At 40.0% G+C, this 17,810-nt stretch overlaps 1 protein-coding gene across 2 annotated transcripts in view; it reads right to left on the bottom strand.

Moving 5' to 3' along the window:
* LOC102528507 (charged multivesicular body protein 3) overlaps positions 1 to 16,511 on the bottom strand; it is a 54,428-nt gene extending 37,917 nt beyond the window's left edge. Inside the window, exons 1-3 of one of the 2 annotated variants that reach the window (XM_072951515.1) lie at positions 15,905 to 16,511; positions 13,314 to 13,453; positions 5,221 to 5,336 (exon numbers count right to left, since the gene is read on the bottom strand). In XM_072951515.1, coding sequence (XP_072807616.1) covers positions 5,221 to 5,336; positions 13,314 to 13,453; positions 15,905 to 16,130 — 482 coding nt within the window. In that variant the 5' untranslated portion in view covers positions 16,131 to 16,511. The remainder of the gene's footprint in view (positions 1 to 5,220; positions 5,337 to 13,313; positions 13,454 to 15,904) is intronic. The other variant, XM_015238784.3, reaches the window with a different exon arrangement.
* Positions 16,512 to 17,810: the final 1,299 nt, after the last annotated feature.

The following is a 17,810-nucleotide window of genomic DNA, read 5'->3' as shown; positions in this document are numbered from 1 at the left end:
TGGGAACTGAACTAGGTCTTGAAGGATGGTTAGATTCAAACGGGCAAAGGAGAGAGAAGAAAACAGATCACTCTACATGCTGAGTCCCTGACTTGAATGCAAGCTCCTGAGGGTAGGAGCCATGCTGCACCCATTTATTAACCCAAGAACCCACTACAATGCCTCACGCACACAGGCAGTGTCACAAAGTAATCTGCACAAAAGCTCGCCTAGAAAAAAGCAAGTCTTATCTTTTTTGTACTCTCTTATTTCTTTAATGAGGATCATGAAGAGGAGTATTTAACATAGAGAAAACAAAGGTTAAGAAGTTTTTAGGGGGGCAAGGGTATAGCTTAGTGGTAGAGTGCATGCTTAGCACTCAAGAGGTCCTGGGTTCAATCCCTAGTACCTCCACTGAAAAAATGAAGTAAAATAAATAAATTACCTCCTCACCGACCCCTCCAAAAAATAGTTTTCAGATTAAGAAGTGACTCAGTCCAAGGATGACCCCCATTTACAACACAGTAAATACAGAAGAATTTAACTAAAATTAAATCATTTGTTTAGATTTATCCAGTGGGGTCATGACTCCAGACCTCTTGGAAATGGACAGGTTCTTGCTATAATATTTGTGACAAAACTCTACCCCTAAAAAAACTAGATGACAAGTGAAAGGAGATGCTGGAAAATAAAAACAGCTGCTGTATTACAGTGGAGAGAAAATCAACGAAACATTTTTTTTTAAGTTTTATGATGTGTAAATTTACGTTAGTGAAGTTGGAAAAAAAAACTACCATGTGGATACATTTTGTTCACTACAGATCTGTAAATGGATGGTAATAAATGTTTAATTTTTTATTTTGCTATTCAGAATATTGATATAAAAATCATAAATGTTATGCTTCAGTTAGTAAGCATGGATTATATTTTAGTAAATTAAATAAGCATATTACACATTTATATGATCAGATTAAGAGAGACAAAAGTCTTGACATACGTGGCATACATCACATTTTATGATTTTATGATGATAATACGATTAATTTATCTCAGGTATTTTGTGATATAGTTTAACGTAAGTGAACACAACATGCTATGTCACAAAGGCAAGGTTAGTAATGACTCTGGGAAACCATCTGGGCGACTCAGAACCAGAGACCATGACTCAGCTCCTTGTTGAGTTTATTCACTTCCTTCCCAAGATAGGTATCATTAATATCAATACTGCTTTAATTGCAATGGTTTGAGAAACACATACTCCTACAAAATAAAATATCTTCTACTCTGTACCAGTGTACAAAATAATAATCATTGCCATGAATGTGATTTTTATCTTCCCTCACAAAACAAGTCAAATGCATGTAGATAATCGTGTTATTTACATCTTCAATACCTAACCTGCTGTACTTTTTTAATTGCATAGGATACTTGTAATGACACATTGGTCATTCTTTTTATCTTTCTATAACCACCTCAGAGAATATATGGCTTCTGATTTGTGTCATATAAATTAAATGACACTTTTTCAGACAGAAAGCTTTCCTCTGTAAAACAGCAAAGTCTTAGTGCACACATTTTTTCATGTAAGAAAATAAATGTCCTATGTACTTTCTTTTCAGTTCAGAGCTAAGTGATGGTTTTAAGGTTTATCATTCCAGAAAGAATTTAAGAGTACCCAGGACAATAACATTTTGTATGTCATCATATGTCTTTCAGATTAAATCCATGCTTTCCACACTTGATATCCAACATCCAAATATCGTATACCAAATTAATTTTAAAACCCCACTGCTAAACAGAAATGAAGACTAATGTTCATACTATTTTTAAGCATGTTATTTACTGTATATCAATATAAAAAGTTTACTGCCAAGTCAAAAAACCTCTTAAAGGTGTGAATAAGTTCGATGATAAGACCATGAAAATATTCTCTAGTGACCAAAAGTAAGCCTTTTTGAGATATCATAAGAGAATCTGAAGACTAAAAATGACAGAAAACATGGCTAGTGAGTTCTGGCACTCCAGTTTCTGGCATGGCATGCTATATTTAAAAAGAAACCTTGGTATTTCTGTTCATATAATGCTGTTTCTTCAGACAAGGTCACTGGCCTCCTCGGCCTTCCTATCCCCCTCTGCAATCTCCCCTTTCCTTCCCTAACTATTCCATAGGCACCCATCCCTGATTCTTTGACCATCAGCCCTCCTGGCTCTGTTTATCATTCAGCTCCTGTAATTCCAGTGTCCTCTAACCACTCTACTATCCCTGCCCCATCTCTCCAACCCCACCTCACTTTCTACTTTCTCCAAAGGGAAGAGAAAGGAGCAGAGCGTTGACCTGAAAAGCCCTTTGAGATAGATCACTTGGTTGGGGAATGAGAGGAATGAGGACCAGGGAAGCTGGCCAAGCGAGAAAGAAATCAGAACTGCTGCCAAGGCAGAGTCAGATGCTGCACAGAGCGGTGGTCCTGAAAGTCCAGACAGGGCACTAAGCAGGTCACGAAAGATCTTCTTCACAGTGGGACTGGCACATCAGAGGAGGCCGCCGTGTAGGCCACCCCGAGAAGGAATGACAGTCAAAGAAAGCCACATAGGCTGAGGGGTAGAGATTCTGCTGTTTTAGAAATCTCAGATCAAGATGATGGCTCAGTTACTCGGTGTGTGATTAGAACGCTTGCAGAAGAACACTGTTCTTTGTCCAGTTACACCCTGCATTGAGATTCTCAACACCCTTTTCCTTATCAACCTATTTTGTTCTTCTGTATCTCCATAATCCTCAAAAAAAGTGGGGGGGGGGATGACCCTGACTAAGCACAGTGTCTATGGCAGTAACAGGTCCTGCTCCAGCTGGAAGGCTTTCCAAATAAGAGGAAACAAACATGACAGTACTGAAACTGACGCAAGTAACTCTGCATCAAGATCGTCATTTCTGCAATGGAACTGAAGAAGATGACACACAAGTGCTTTTTTAGTAACAAAAAAATTATAGCTTCTGCAGTCAACAAAAAAGCAAAAAGTTGCTCCAAAAAAGATCTCTTCCATCATACATAACAGGTAGGATTATCTGAAGACAAAGATGAAGGATTCAGAGGAAAACTTGGAGGTAGCTTCTATGTATCTTTTCACCACTCCTTAGCTGGTATAGACTCAAAAAGGGCTTTTCAAAAGAAAAGCTACAAAATTTGCACTGAAGTCCCCTGGACTCAGTTATGACCCTTCTGGTGCATGTTCCTTTGTAAGATTACATTAAAAATCAGTACCGTATAATATCACTCATATGTGGAATCTAAAAAAAAGAAAGAAGAAAGAAGACACTAATGAACTCACCGACAAAAGAAACAGACTCCCATACATAGTGAACAATCTTTTGGTTACTGAGGAAAGGGGGTGGGAAGGGGTAGATACGGGGGTTTGCGATTTGCAAATGTTAGCTACTAGATATAAAAACAGATAAAATTCAGATTTCTTCTGCATAGCACAAGGAATTATATTCAATATCTTTTAATAACCTTTAATAAAAAAGAATATGAAAATGAATATATGTATATATATGCATCACTGGGACATTATGCTTTACACCAGAAATTGACACGTTGTAATTGATGATACTTCAATAAAAGAAAAAAATCAATGCTACCATTTCCTTCAGTTTGTCACGTTTAACAGATTATCTTCACTTTATGTTGTGCTAAGCTTCATTCTGAATTCCTTACTGATGTTGTCTTACAACTTACTTTAGACTGTAATGTGTTTAACCTTGATATTTTTGTGCATTTTTTACTTAGTATTTTTAGTATACTTACAAGTTACAGTATTTAAAATGTATTACTTAGTTCACTGATTTTTAAAAAATAAATTCTGAACATCTTTCAATAGAATAGTGGTATTTAACGCTGGCTTTTGGCATTATCTGAAAAAGAAATCAAAATATCAGAACTATCATTTGTTCTGGTATTTCCATCACCACCAGGCTGAGGGAAAGATCTTTCAGTTGGACCCTATTTAGGAATGATGGAATATGACCAAATGCAATTGTCTTTGGTAAACAAAAGACAGAAATAAGAACGATTTCCTTTTCATAAGAACATTAACACTTAGGCTATCTTGGACATTTCAACAAAAGGCATCAAATATGATCAAGGTTCTCTCGTGAAGGTGAGAGAGGAAGCTTTGCGGGTAAATGAGGAGACTAATGTGAGTCAGGAGACACAGGAACCTCCCTTCTTTTCCCCAGCTTTCAGGGAGTCCTCCCACCACAGATTTCAGCCTACGTTACGAGTGAGCCAGACAAGGACAGTGAGGAGAACTGAAGCAAACGTGGGTCTGGAGGAGAAGCACAGGAGAACCTGAGGGGTAGCAGTGGTGGAGGAGGGTTTTCTACAGCGAATGAGTTTCCCACTGTGACCACATGTAAGGGACATGGTAAGTCAGCTGTATCCACCTATATTAGAAAGGACTTAACATTGCGGGGTTTTTACGCACGTATCATATGCTCCCTCCCCATTACTAAACAGAACATGCTGTACAGGCTCATCTTTTATTACTTATTGAATGGATAATTAAATGAACAAAAGAATTTGTTAATAATGTGGAGGCACTTGAAATTGAAATAAAACACATGTCAAAGAAGAAACAATGGAATAATGAAGCAAGAAATAACGTGACAGACTAAATACTGGAGACGATGACAAAAAGAAAAACAAAAATGTCAAAAATATCTGCAAGAATTATTGTCTGAGAAAATGGGGATAAAACAGTACAGGAAAAAAAAAAGGTAGAACGGGCACACAGTTTATCTAAAAAGAAGATAAATATGAATCTGAACACTGGGCTTAGGGACCAGGGTATAGAGGGGCACCCATATGGCAGATGGAAATGAGTGTCACAATGCAAACTAGAGGTCCAAGAAGTATGGAAGAAGATTAAAGTCAGCACAAAGGTGTCATCTAGAGCCATAAATGTACTGAATTCTCTTTGGGAAATAAAGTGGAAACAAAAAGATTGAAACATACTCTAAAGAGTCACCCCCATTAGAAAGAACACAGAAGAACAGACAAAAAGAGATCTCAGAAAGGAAGTACCTGCCAATTACCAAAAACTAGTAATCAAGTACTCATGTAAGTAACTGTGTGCTAAACGTTATAATTAACTTTTAGTTTAAACAGGCTTGTAATACCACTGTCCTTATTACATTAAAAAATTCTGATCAGAACTCAAATTATAAGAATGGCCTAATCACCTTACCTGGGGTCACTGGAACAGTTAAACGTGCCTGTACGTATTCCAAATCTTGACACCTTTTTCACCATTTTCTCCCAGTGGATTTTACCCACCAAAGGACTTCTGTCATTTGCTATGACCTATTCCCCCAAAAAGAAAAACAGAAACTTTAATCACCTAAAATGGAGTCAAACCAACCATTTATATCTATAACTTCACTGTTTTTGAAAAACATACTCTGTTCCCAGTTCTTGTTTACTATTTCATCATGTTATCACTGCAGTTCTTCCAGGAGGAGCAACCGTCCAACTGGAAAAGATTTAAAACACGGAATACAGTACATTAAACTCTCACACTCTGTGGCAGTTACATAGAGGGGGAGTCAAAACCGTATTAAAAACACTCGCCACATTCTTCACCGTGTGGCCCGTCCTCCAGGGTTAACTTACGCAGGAAGAGAACGGCCCTTGGGGTCATTTCTCTGCTCTAAAAAGAAATTTTTAAATAACTCAAATAAAGCTTACTAAAAATTACCACATGTGGGTTCAACAAGTTCAAATTTCAGTTTTTTAAAAGTATAATTATGGAGCCAAGAGTCAAACACATGTTTTCTATTAAACTATGCTTTGACTAAATCAACACTAATATTTCTATGGCTTTTTTCTTAACAATCACAAAAGGTACTAACATAAAAAATTACTGTAATAAATTCTGCATTCCTGAACTTCTGCTTCAAATGTTCAAACAGCTTTCAAATACAATTAGGATTGCGAGAAGAAAAATTTTTTTTTTAAAAACAAAAGAAAGAAAAAGGAAAAAAACTGTAGATTAACCTTCAAAATATACAATGACTTCTTTCTCAGCCTAATTGTTAATACCTTTCCTTTTACTCCCTAAACTTCCTGCTTTCAATGAAGGCAGAATTTCAATAGAGGTATCAGTAAAAATAAATAAAAATTATATATTAAAAACAAAGGCAAACAAAAATAACTAAATGGAAACTTAATGGAAAGCCAAAAATGTCCTATGTCTTCATGAAACCATCTGTTTAATTTATTTTAAGCCTGGAGTATATAGGCCAAGTTTATTTTCATGAATGCTATGTTACTGACACTACTTAATTCAAAATTACAACCCAGCACTCTGGGGGCCTCTAATCTTTCTAGGAGGAAGGGCCATGTTCACATTCACAAAGCTCCAGGAAGTGAAATCCCAGGGGAGCGAGTGTGTGAAATGAGTGCTGGGGGAGGCAAGAGATGCTGCAAATGTCTCATCTCTGGCCTCTCGGCTGGGAAGTCTAACTGGTTTCAAGGGCAGCAGGAGGAGACAATGAGCACAGTGGTGACAAGTTAAAGTTCACATTATGTGCCAGCGGGTCACTGTCTAATAACCCCAGTCGTATACCCTTGATACTATCACCCTCATACCTATAGAGACATACACACAGATATGGAACATTTTGTAACATAACTTTGGTGCTGAATAAATATACACACAAATACACAATTTAGGGCATTGAACAAATTATTTTAATAGTACTTTCAAGCGAAAATAAATGGTCTTATTGAGGGAGACGCAAGTTAGTATTAAAACGCTCAGATGGCTGGGGTAACCAGGAGGAGGGCCGTGGAGGACGTGGTCTCAGTAGGTGAAACTGCTTTCTGCGGAGGGTCACACAGGCTACACTGCCCAGGAAGTTCCTAGCTGCCAACACTTTCCCGTGGTCTGAAAGTCCTTTACGAATTTTATCTGAAGAATAAGGGAGAACAAGCAAGGCAGGCTCCTCTCTTCTCATCTCTTCTTCTCTCTTTTCTTTTTCCACCACTGAAGCGTCAGTATGGTAGTTCTTTTTTTCCATCAAGTAACCAAAGAAATCTTGAACTGACTTTTCAGATTACTGAAGATTAGGAAATCTCTGTAAAATCATATGGCCATACTCCCTGGTCTTTGCTCCCCTCCCCCACCCCCACCCCTTTTTTTTTTTATAAAAGAACTCCCCTTTCACTCCTATCTGCTGATCAGGGCTACAAATACCCAACACTTCAGGTCTGTGTTTACAATGACACTGTGTCAAGGGGTTAATCAAGAGGTTGCTTTACTCAATATAAGGTTTGGCCCTCAGCCTAGCGGCATCTTTCAGTGAAGATCTTGATCACTGCAGACTTTCCTTCAGACATACAAGAGCCCCAATGCTAGGGAAGGAAGTAGGAACGAGAGGGGGTTGTTCCCAGGCACCCCTGGTCACTGCACAGACAACAAAAGTGTGTGAAGAGAGGTGCGAATATCCCTGAGGCAGGCCCGTGACAATGTTTAACCCCAGGGCCTTATTGATTCAGCAAGCTATTCCAACATCTGCTCTTGAGGAGTTTAATAATCCCTGACTAAGAACCATACAAAAATGACAAATCCATTAGGCACTGCATGAAAGCATTTTATTTGACTCTATAGTTATATTCACATGATTAGAAATTGCTTTGTCCAACGTCCTATATAGTGGTATTATTCAACTGAAAGTTTAGCTTAAATTAAACTTGGTGGAGGCCAAATTAAACAACCACTAAAAATGTTTTCATGAAAGAACTCGTCTGGCTTGCCACATGGCACAACAAAACACACTAAGCCTATTACTACTGTACCACATCAGTAAGAGTTTCCAAGTTATAGCTCATATCCAAAAGCACGCACAGTGATTCTGAACGGCACTCATACTGCTGGTAAAAGGGGAAACATATTTCTCAGCAGTTCAGGAAGAATGTTGCATTCTCTGTGGGGAAAATTTTCAGGGACGAGAAAAAAAACCTGATGAAAGTACAGCCTAAGTTCCAAGTCTAAAACAGACCTGGCAACACAGGCTAGAAGTGAAGCAATCTTTCCATCCTCCTTCCCAGGGTATCTGCTTCTCCAAACAGCATCCCTGCACCTGCTCGCCATCGTCATTTCCTGCGGCTAGGATGGTGCCTAACTCATTTGGGCACTCATTAAATATACATGTTGAATTAAACTACTTCAGCTTTTTACAGTTTAGAAACCCATTCTTTTACTTCTGTTTATAAAGGTTCTCTAAAGCCTCCAAGTTTCTGATTTCTGTTATAATAGAAGTCCCTTCCTCAGCAACCTGTTATCTGGGATGTTTTCTGGACAAACTGTAGCATAACTGGTACCTTGCCATGCAACTGCACATCAGTGTTCTTGACCCCAGTCACAGGTAATGACTTCTAGTTCAGTGTATTTAAAAATACACTTTTTTAAAAAAACAAAAACAAAAACAAAACCCCAAACTACCAGGGTTTTCCTAGTACTCATTTTCCTAGGTTCCACTTCACTGTCTCACAGTTCTTTAGGATCCCTCAAGATGCTAGCCCATCACAGACCATCTGGGAAAGATAATCATAAGCCAAGATTTTTACTGGTCCACACATTTTAGTAAACCCAACTGTATCCTGTTTTATGGCACAGACTGTGGGCTATTTGTCTTCTTTGCCCTCAGTGCTTATCACAAGGTTCAGCTGGCACACACTAGATTTCAGTAAGTATTTGTTAGATGGTTGGATGAATGGATGAACCCGGTGGCTTGCTAGTAAACGTTTAACCAGCAGCTCTCCAGAAGAAACCGGAAGCTCTAATTTCTATCATTTGCTGATCTCCTTGGTGTAACTACTCCCACATGGCTGATTTCAAGTTACCAACGTGGCATCGCTGCACATGGAGTTGGGAAGAGCTGGGATTGCTGACAGTCTGCCCTTCATGAGGCAGTGGGAGCCGGCTCCAGCACACCGCTGGACGGAACTGAGCTGAACAGTGTGAGATGTCACCTTCCCACACTTCCTGATGGCAATCTTGTACACTTACAAATTAAAACCAGCCTCAGGTTACTGCCTAGTTCCTTCCACATGTATTACAGGTGTTACACTGGTCAAAGAAAAAACCCACACACTTTTGCCCACTTCTTAGAAGTGGGTTTTACTAATACTCAGGACATTTGTCACATTCCTCTCAGTACTGTTAGTTCCCATACAACAACGTGGAGGCTAGATTAAATAACGTAACTCCATATGAAAGGAGTGTGGAGCCATGTTATTTTCTGCATCTTTCAATATTTCATTATAATGGAGTTTCTACTTTGAAAATCATGGGTCAACCTAAATATATACATGCAAACTGTATAAAATTATTAAAAGCGAAGATGAATGACTGACAAAAACAATACTCAATGGCATTTAATTATTTCTCTGGTAACCTCACTAGTTTTCTTTATGAGTAAACATAAATAAAAGCCTTTCATCTCTACAAAATGAAGGATAAGGTAGCTTGCCACGTAGTTCATCTTTAGAGTAGTGCCAAGAGAGGAATAAGTAAGTTAGAACCTCCCTGAACCTAACTACTGTCTAGGAGTAAAAATAAACAAGTTTTAAAACAGCTAGGAACACTTTTCAGCCAAACAAGAACAATATTAACATAATACTTTAGTAAATATTGACCTAAAGCTTTACTTTAAATCACACAGTGCTTTTCACTGCTACCTCTGCCCCAGTGATGCTGAATTTCTTATGATATGACAACAGCAGAGAACAGATACCACAGCCTCTCTCTGAAGTTCTTTGAACAGAAGTCAAAACAGAGAAATAGAAATGTTAAGAATAAATCCATAAGATCCATAACAGATGCTAACTTTTCCATTTCAGAAGTCGATCCACTATTCCATCTGCCTCTCTGACCAAGAACCTTTTGAAAGAAAAGTAACTTCTATATGCGATGCTAAAAAGACTGCTTGGCAGCAGAATCAAAGAACCTACAAAACTGGAAACAAACAGCTAATGAAAGATATGAGGTCAGGCTAAGAACAAAGTAGGAAAACTTCGAATGTTAGAAAGAATTGATAGAAAAAAGATGACTTGGTTTTTCCATGGATTACATAGTATATTATTGGTAAAGATGTCCCATATTGTTGCTGCCTTTGAAACTAAAATTAGTTCTTTCCACCTCTTGTTACAAAGAACATAGGAGAGACATGGAAAAGCTTCACGTGTAAAGGAGTATGCTAAAACTCTGCTTTACCATAAGGATAATTTACGACCACTAATCCATCTTAAAACAATTAAGAGAAAGATATGAATACTATTCACATGTATTGTACAGAAAATAAACTTACGAGTTACTGAGAAGATAGGAATCATAAGGGATGTAGGATGAATTAAATAAATTATAGAAACTCATTTTTCCTTTTGGAGTGTCATTCCACATACAGTGTTGCCAAAAAGGATAATCAACCTAGATTATCAGCTCATTCCAGGACAATAATGAACTGACCAAGTGATGGAATAGCTAAGTCATATACCCATGTATTACAGTCACATTTTCCCTAAATCTAGACATTCTTTCAATGACATAACATATGAAGGCTAAAGTGCTAATTATCAGTTATATGCTACCTAACTACATTTTTTTCCTCAAGAAATACAAAAGGAGAGTATAATTTGAGTAAGAAAATGATACTAGAAAACTGGGAGGAAAAGAAGAAAGGACTCTGATGTCCTTAAACACCCCTTACACGGGATACCCCAAATGAAGGCAAAGTGAAGAGGATTAAATCGGGATCTCCGCACCCTCACAGAGGAAAGAAAGCAAGCAAGAATAATAGAGCAATCTGAAATTACTCAGCTTCTTTTAAAACAAGTAGAAAAGAATGATGTTTCAAATTATTAAAAACTGAATTCTTGAATGCTGTCCTTTACAAGAGATAGATAATCAAATCTGAGCTGAAAAAGAAGGACAAGCTTATGAGAGAGTATCTCTTCTGTCTTAAGAAGTCATTTTCAACTTGAAAACAAAACAAAACAAAACAACACAGCGCTCTTTTAAGAGCTTAAACCGAAGTGTCTGTGCTGATTAGCTTAGCTGGCGAGTTCGCAGTGCTGAGGACAGGGTTTTGATCTCGGTATGCTCAGTTGTCCCGCCAGGGGTTGCTCTTCCAACCCAAGCCAGCCATATGACAGCTGTAAGCCACTGGCCCAAGGGAACACGAGCTAGGCAGTGGTCATCAGCGCAAACCTTGAAGGTCACTGAAAAAACTGTGTGTCCTACTGAACATGAACACACTGAAAACCATACAGTAAATACGTTTCATTTTTCTTAGAAGTCATTTTCAACTATTAATACCTATGAAGTTCAAAAAATTATTTTCAGAGTAAAATAATTCAGTGACTATAATGCTAACATTCACTGCGATCCATCACGTGTTCTTCACTTTGTTCACGTGTCACCTTACCAGAGAATTTCTTGCCACTCTCTTGTCTCCTTAACCCTCTTATTTTGTTCCTGTCTGAGAGCAAGGACTTAGCCTGGTGTAGGTTCCTGGTGTATCTCCAGGGTCTGGCATACAATTAACTGCTGAATAAATTATCTGAATTCTGTCTCATATTAAGGGAGTTTAATCCATGCTTATCTTTAATAGGACATAAAAAATAGTAGATCATTTATAAGCCAAGAATATATGCTAATAGTGAACCAGAACGTGTCTGTTATCCGTAGGCAGCACTCTAAATACCAAAAGAAGTGCCAGACTTTTGACATGGCTTTTCCCATTTTGGAAGGTATTCAGTATCTTTACCATTCTTCTCTATGGGACCGTTCAATGTGTGGACAAACATTTAGACACTGGACATAGGGCAGTGGGACAGCCAGTTCAATGTCACTAATACTACTAAAATTATCAAAACCAATAAGCCTTCCTCGATCAGACTATCAGAAAGAAACATCTGGGAAAAGAAATGGAACAACTATTTATAAATTAAGGCTTTAAAGATGCTACCGTTTATTTTTCAATACCAATAATTTAACACAGAAATAAACTAGACTTTGAAGCATAATGTAGAGACAGTACCCATTCCCTCTTCCCAGTTTCTACATTTGCTGGACTTAAAAACTGCTGAATTAGATTATCTGGAGAGTAACACACAACACACCAGGGAGACTACAAGTAAAGGGAAGGTCATGGATATCCAACACAATCACCTGAAGAAGTCCTGAAGGGCAACCCATCAGCCCAGTGCACTACAGTACTATTCTCTCTCCTTTAGTGTATTTGTATTTATTTGAGGCCCTTGCAACAGAAAATCTGTCTATCCACAATCATACTGCAGATCAGTGGCAGGGCCAGATCTGCAACCAAGGTCTTTGGACTCATAGCTTTTCCTACCCTATTTTGCAGTCATTGTTCTCAGAAAGAAATCTGAAGCAGCAGCTACTTTTAATTATGTCCTGAACCAAACTTTGCCAACCCCAGTGTGAAATGACAAGAACACTGGACGAGAAATCAGGGAACCTAGGATTTGATCCTGGTTCAATAATCATAATTTTAGCTGAATTCATGTTGTTAATTTATTTAATACGCTATTTTAAGTGAACTTAAATTTTGGAAAATTTAAATAACTTTAGCCTTGCCCTAAGAAATATTTATGAACTTACATGTTCAATACAATATTGATTTTTCTAATTTACATAAAAATACACAAATGACAACATGTACCAACTCACTTGCCATAAAAAAATGATTTTAAAGCTCTTCATAGCTCTAAAATTCTAATACGAGAATTACATCTCCCAGTTTTGATAGCCAAAGAACTAGGATTTAAAATTAAAATCTCATCAATTTAACAAGCAAAGTACTAAGCACTCCCTACCATTCCCCACAAAGCTGGCTATTTCCCTAACAGAAAGATTCCTTTACTCTTACTTTAAGGTTCTCTTTTTAGAAACAAAATTATTTGGGATTACTGAATTAAAAAGTGGAGTTAATAAAAACTGAGAGAAACAGCACAAAGCACTAAATAAAAGGAATATATATGTTTCTTACTCTCATGAAGACACAACAATCAAAATGGATTTGCTTCTGCCGATTCTAACCAAAACAGTCAACCCTCTTTCCCCAACGCCTCCCCTTCCCAACCCTTTAATTTCTGTTTTCCTTGGTCTGCAAAATCTCTTTAAGGGGACTCTAGAGCCTCTCCGTGAGAACTGAGTTATGTCTAAGACACATGACACAAGTACACAGATGTGTCACCACCTGGTGACTACTATTTTAGTCAAAATAATTTCATTTCTGTCACTGTTTCTAATACCTGAACCAGCCAGATGCCATCTTTTGTGTCTTCCACAAGCTCATAGAAGTGCATTTCACCACTGAAATTGGTACTGGAGACAGATTCCGATGCTTCTTCTTCTTTGAGTGCAGAATAGAGCTCACCTTCCATCAGGTCACCTGAAGAAAAGAAAAAAATAACACGAGTAAGATTTCAAAAATCTCACATCCCCAACTTCAATGATTTGTATGCTGTTAAAAAATTATGTCATTGTACTTTCACTGCACTCCACAGAGCAGAAGAGCAGAACCTGAATACACTTATTTAAGATTCATACATTTAGTGAATATGTAAGAACCTATTATGAGGCAGGCAAAAATGAAGAAAACAGACAAAAATCCATCTCCTCACAGAGCTTATGTTCTAGTGGGGTCATCACATAATTTATCAGGAAATTACTAAATTTATGCCAGCCCCAAAAGCCATCATAATATTATTTAGTTCTGTGCAGGCATCAAATAATTTTTAAACAATATGAGTTATATACTTCTGACTTACAAGATTTAGAAATGGGTTTACACAATTTGCCATCTCCACCTGTTTAAAACAGCAAGAGGGTTTATATGACTTGGAGATTAGACACAAAAGATTACCTATGAGAACAAACTCCATACTCACACACAAATTTATACTGTAAATTTACAGCTTGTATCATCAAATGAAAGAAAAACAATAATGTCAAATTATTTTAACTTCTGCCTTAAATGTTAACAATGAGAAAACAAATACTGTATCATGCAGCAAAACCATTCATAACAAATGTTTAAATTATAAAGTTAAATTGCTATACCAAGACTTCTCTGCTATAAAATGTGTGATCTGAGTTGTATTTCTGTGGGCTGAGTGTATTCCTTAAATATTACGTGCACTCCTTGTGACTCAAAGTTACAAGTATTTTTAGGCCCAAAGGAAGGCAACACTAAATAAAAGTCAAAAGAAAAAAATGTGTCATCGAATTATTTTACCATAAAAAATGATTTGGCTTGGGCAGTTAAGACATTTTTCATTCCTAAACTTAGAGAGGTTTACTTACAAGAGATCTTCTACTTCATTTCCTCCACCCCACACCCCAGCCATGGTCAGAAATAAAAGTCACCATAAACCAGTCAGTAAACAAGTGGCAAGAATGGCACACAACTGCATGTTTTCTCTAAAGAAAAATATATCACTTTTACAGAGTGTGTTCCCTCCTCTGCCCCAATAGTGATCTTAACCTTAACCAGCAAATACGTGAGTACTGAAGTCCTCTGGAGTTATTACTCTTGTCTATCATATTACATGGCTATAGGATACTAAATAAGGAAAAAAACTGCCTTGTAAGAGACACAGCTGACAGATATACTTGAAACAACAAAAAAGATAACTATCAGTTTCAATTGCTTCCTACAGCAACCCAGAATGCCCTTCTCAAATTACAGTGTATTCCCCTTCCAGGAAGTATATCAAAAACAAAGATACACTTTGTCTGGGGTGAAAAAAAATTAAGCATATTTCTCACCCAATCCTACCCCCAAACCAACAGTTCTTGAAAATACATTCTTTAAGATGTTAAATATTTCTGAGCACTATTTTAATTCTATTTCTCAACCCATTTAAGTTGACGCAGCAGTGCCTTGACACAGAAGGGAAAAAAGTTTACATCCAAGATACACGGAATTTTTAAAAATCCTAACAGAAATATAAACTCTTTCAAAACAAACAAAAACAAACAAGGTAGGCATTCACAAAAAACAGCCACCTAATTTTCACCAAATTTAAAGTAGGAAAAGCTAATACTGTACAGTGTACACTTTCTCTATGTTTAAACTCATTATTTAAAATTTAAATCTTAGAAAAAAATTTTTTGCTATTTAATTTTGTATTTATCTGAGATGGATGTTCACTAAACTTACTGTGATAATCATTTGATGATGTGTATGAATCAAATCATTATGCTGTACACCTTAAACTTACAGTGCTGTACGTCAATTACATCTCAATAAAACTGGAAGAAAAAATAAGTAAAATAAAATTTAAATCTTCAGCCTAAATGCTGCTTTGATATTAAGTACTCCGATGATGTTTTTCCCTCCGGGTAACTTGCTATTACTATGGTGACAAACGCTGCTATCTGCTATCTACAGACGTCTGAGGGTTTTTCTTTTCTTCTACCTTTAAAACATCAACTGACAAATAATGCTTTCCTGTTTATTTGTAACTGGTTCACACCTCCGAATTTTGAGAAAAATCACTCAACTTGGTAAACAAAGCTGAGAACTATTATTTTAAAATAACCTTAAAAAGACACACCAACACCCCTACCAATTCCAGACCCGTCTCAAAAAATTGGGATTTTTTGGAGAAATTTTACATATATATATATATATAATGTAAATATATATGTGTGTGTGTATATATATATATATATATATATATACAGAAAACCTGGACAGAGAAAAGCTGAGCAGCTCTCGAAGTAGTCTGCTCAATCCTTCCAGGTCTGGCCTCATTCTGGGAGACCACCAGGTACAAAGAAGTACGGGTCGTCCCTTCCCCTGAGTGGAGGGAACCCTCAGAGAGCCGATACTCGCCTGACTTTTCCACCAGTTCCCGGACATCCTTCTTCTCCGGCAACCCCGAGTATCCCAGCCCCCGGCACTCCAGAATGGTCTTCAGCTTCTTGAAGCTCAGTGCCACCGGATCCACCAGCTGGGTGGCAAAGATGCCAGTTTCATACCACACAATGGCCTCAAAAAACCTGGCCAGGACGAACAGGACCAGAAAATAGAGGAGCAAGAAGAAAAGCTTCAGCCACATCCTCCCCTGCGTCTTCTCTCTTTTCAGAGAGCTCAGAACACGAAAAAGAGGACGGCAGACGGGGGAGTGTGTATTTACAGCAGCCTGGGCGAGGGCACCAGCTCCGCGTGTGGTCCGGCGCCCGCCGCCGTCACCGTGGGGACATCCCCGGCCGCGAGGCAGGTGAATCTGGGGATTTGTGCGGGGGTGAGCAAAAGACCAGGAGGGGCAGAGACGCAGAGCCTCGCGCGGGCCCTTCCAGTCCAGAGGCGAGAAAAATAAAGGGAAAAAACTAAAATAAAACCATCAGTTAGACCCCGAAAGGACAGAGGCGCGGGGAGAGCCCGCGGGGAAGAACAAAATGAGGGCCGCTTCCCCAGGCGGGGGTCACCGACCGAGGAGGCGGGGTCGGCCTTCCAGCACCGTAATCTCAAGAAGGTAGGGGGGAGGCCCCCCAAATCATTCAGATCCACAAAGGAGGCGGGCGCCGGGCTGCAGGCCGGGGCCGCACGGGCGGCGGGCCCGGGAGGCGGTTGGGGCCGGCCGGGCTCCCGCGGCGGCGGTCAGGAGGGCGCGGCGATCGGCGGGGCCAGGCCCGGGGCCCAGCGCGGGGAGGAGCTGCCGCTGCAGCGCCGCGCCCGGCGCCCAGGCCCCAGGCCACACCGGCCGCCCAGGCTCCGCGAGAAGCGCGGCGGGCACGGCAGCGGCGACGGCGGCTCCAGGTTCGCTCGGGCCGGCGGGCGGCGCCTTTCAGGCGGGCGGGCACCTCGGCCCGGCCCGGCCCGGGAGGGGGCGTCGCAGTCTCTGCAGAGGGAAATGGGGCGCGTGGGGCGACGGTCCCGGAGAAAAAAAGCAAAAATAGGCCCGAGACGGCTCCCCGGGGCAGCTGTCGGGCCGCCTCCCGCTCACGCAGCGCCCGCCCCGCTCAGATGGGCGGCGCGGACCCCGGCCGCCGTCCCCTACGCCCCCGCCACCTCGCGAGGCCGCGGCCGCCGCCTCCGGAGCAGAGAAGCAGCAGCGGACGCGGCCCAAGCCGAGACATAACAACTGACGTAGACGGAGGGGCGGGGCCTGGGGCGGGGCGGGGGCGGGGCCACGAGGGCGCGCCCGCCCGCGGAGGCGGGGAAAGGGGGTGCAGAGAAGGAGCGGGGAAGCCAGGCCAGGGGGCGGGAAAGCAGCGCGGAGCAGCAGCCTTGACGTGTGCCTTCCTAAGAGCTCCCAAAGTTGCCTCTCCAATGTCTTCTCTTTCTTTCTTTCCTTTCGCCCTGCAGATGTTTAGCAGTTGATTTTGTCTGAGGGTTGGACTTCGGGACTGTGTCACTGTGCATTTTTTGTAAAAATAAGGTAGTTAATTATCCTCTTAAAATAGGAACAAATAGAAGAGTACATTTATACTAGGTCCTAGTGAACCGGGAAAACGTTGGCACGGTTGGTTTGAGGTGGTAGAAGGTGAAACCCAGAAAACAGTGATTTTCATCTTCAGATGAGAATGTAGTAGTTTTTTGCACATATGTGTTGGAGGAGGATTGGCCAAAAGGGGAGTTAGAACTAGGCCCAGTTACCCCTGCCTGTTACAATCCACTCCCCCACCCCCGCCGCCCCCCACCGCTGGTTCAGTCTCAGGGTTACAAGCCAGGTGTTGAAGCGCTGAGTTCCCAGGCCAAAGGTTGTTGAGTGTGGACATGTCCCAGTGCAAAGTTT

Source organism: Vicugna pacos, chromosome 28 (assembly GCF_048564905.1).
Source record: "Vicugna pacos chromosome 28, VicPac4, whole genome shotgun sequence".
NCBI classification, from domain to species: domain Eukaryota; kingdom Metazoa; phylum Chordata; class Mammalia; order Artiodactyla; family Camelidae; genus Vicugna; species Vicugna pacos.
Note: the sequence above shows the minus strand (reverse complement) of the source record. Positions and strands in the feature narration are given on the sequence as shown.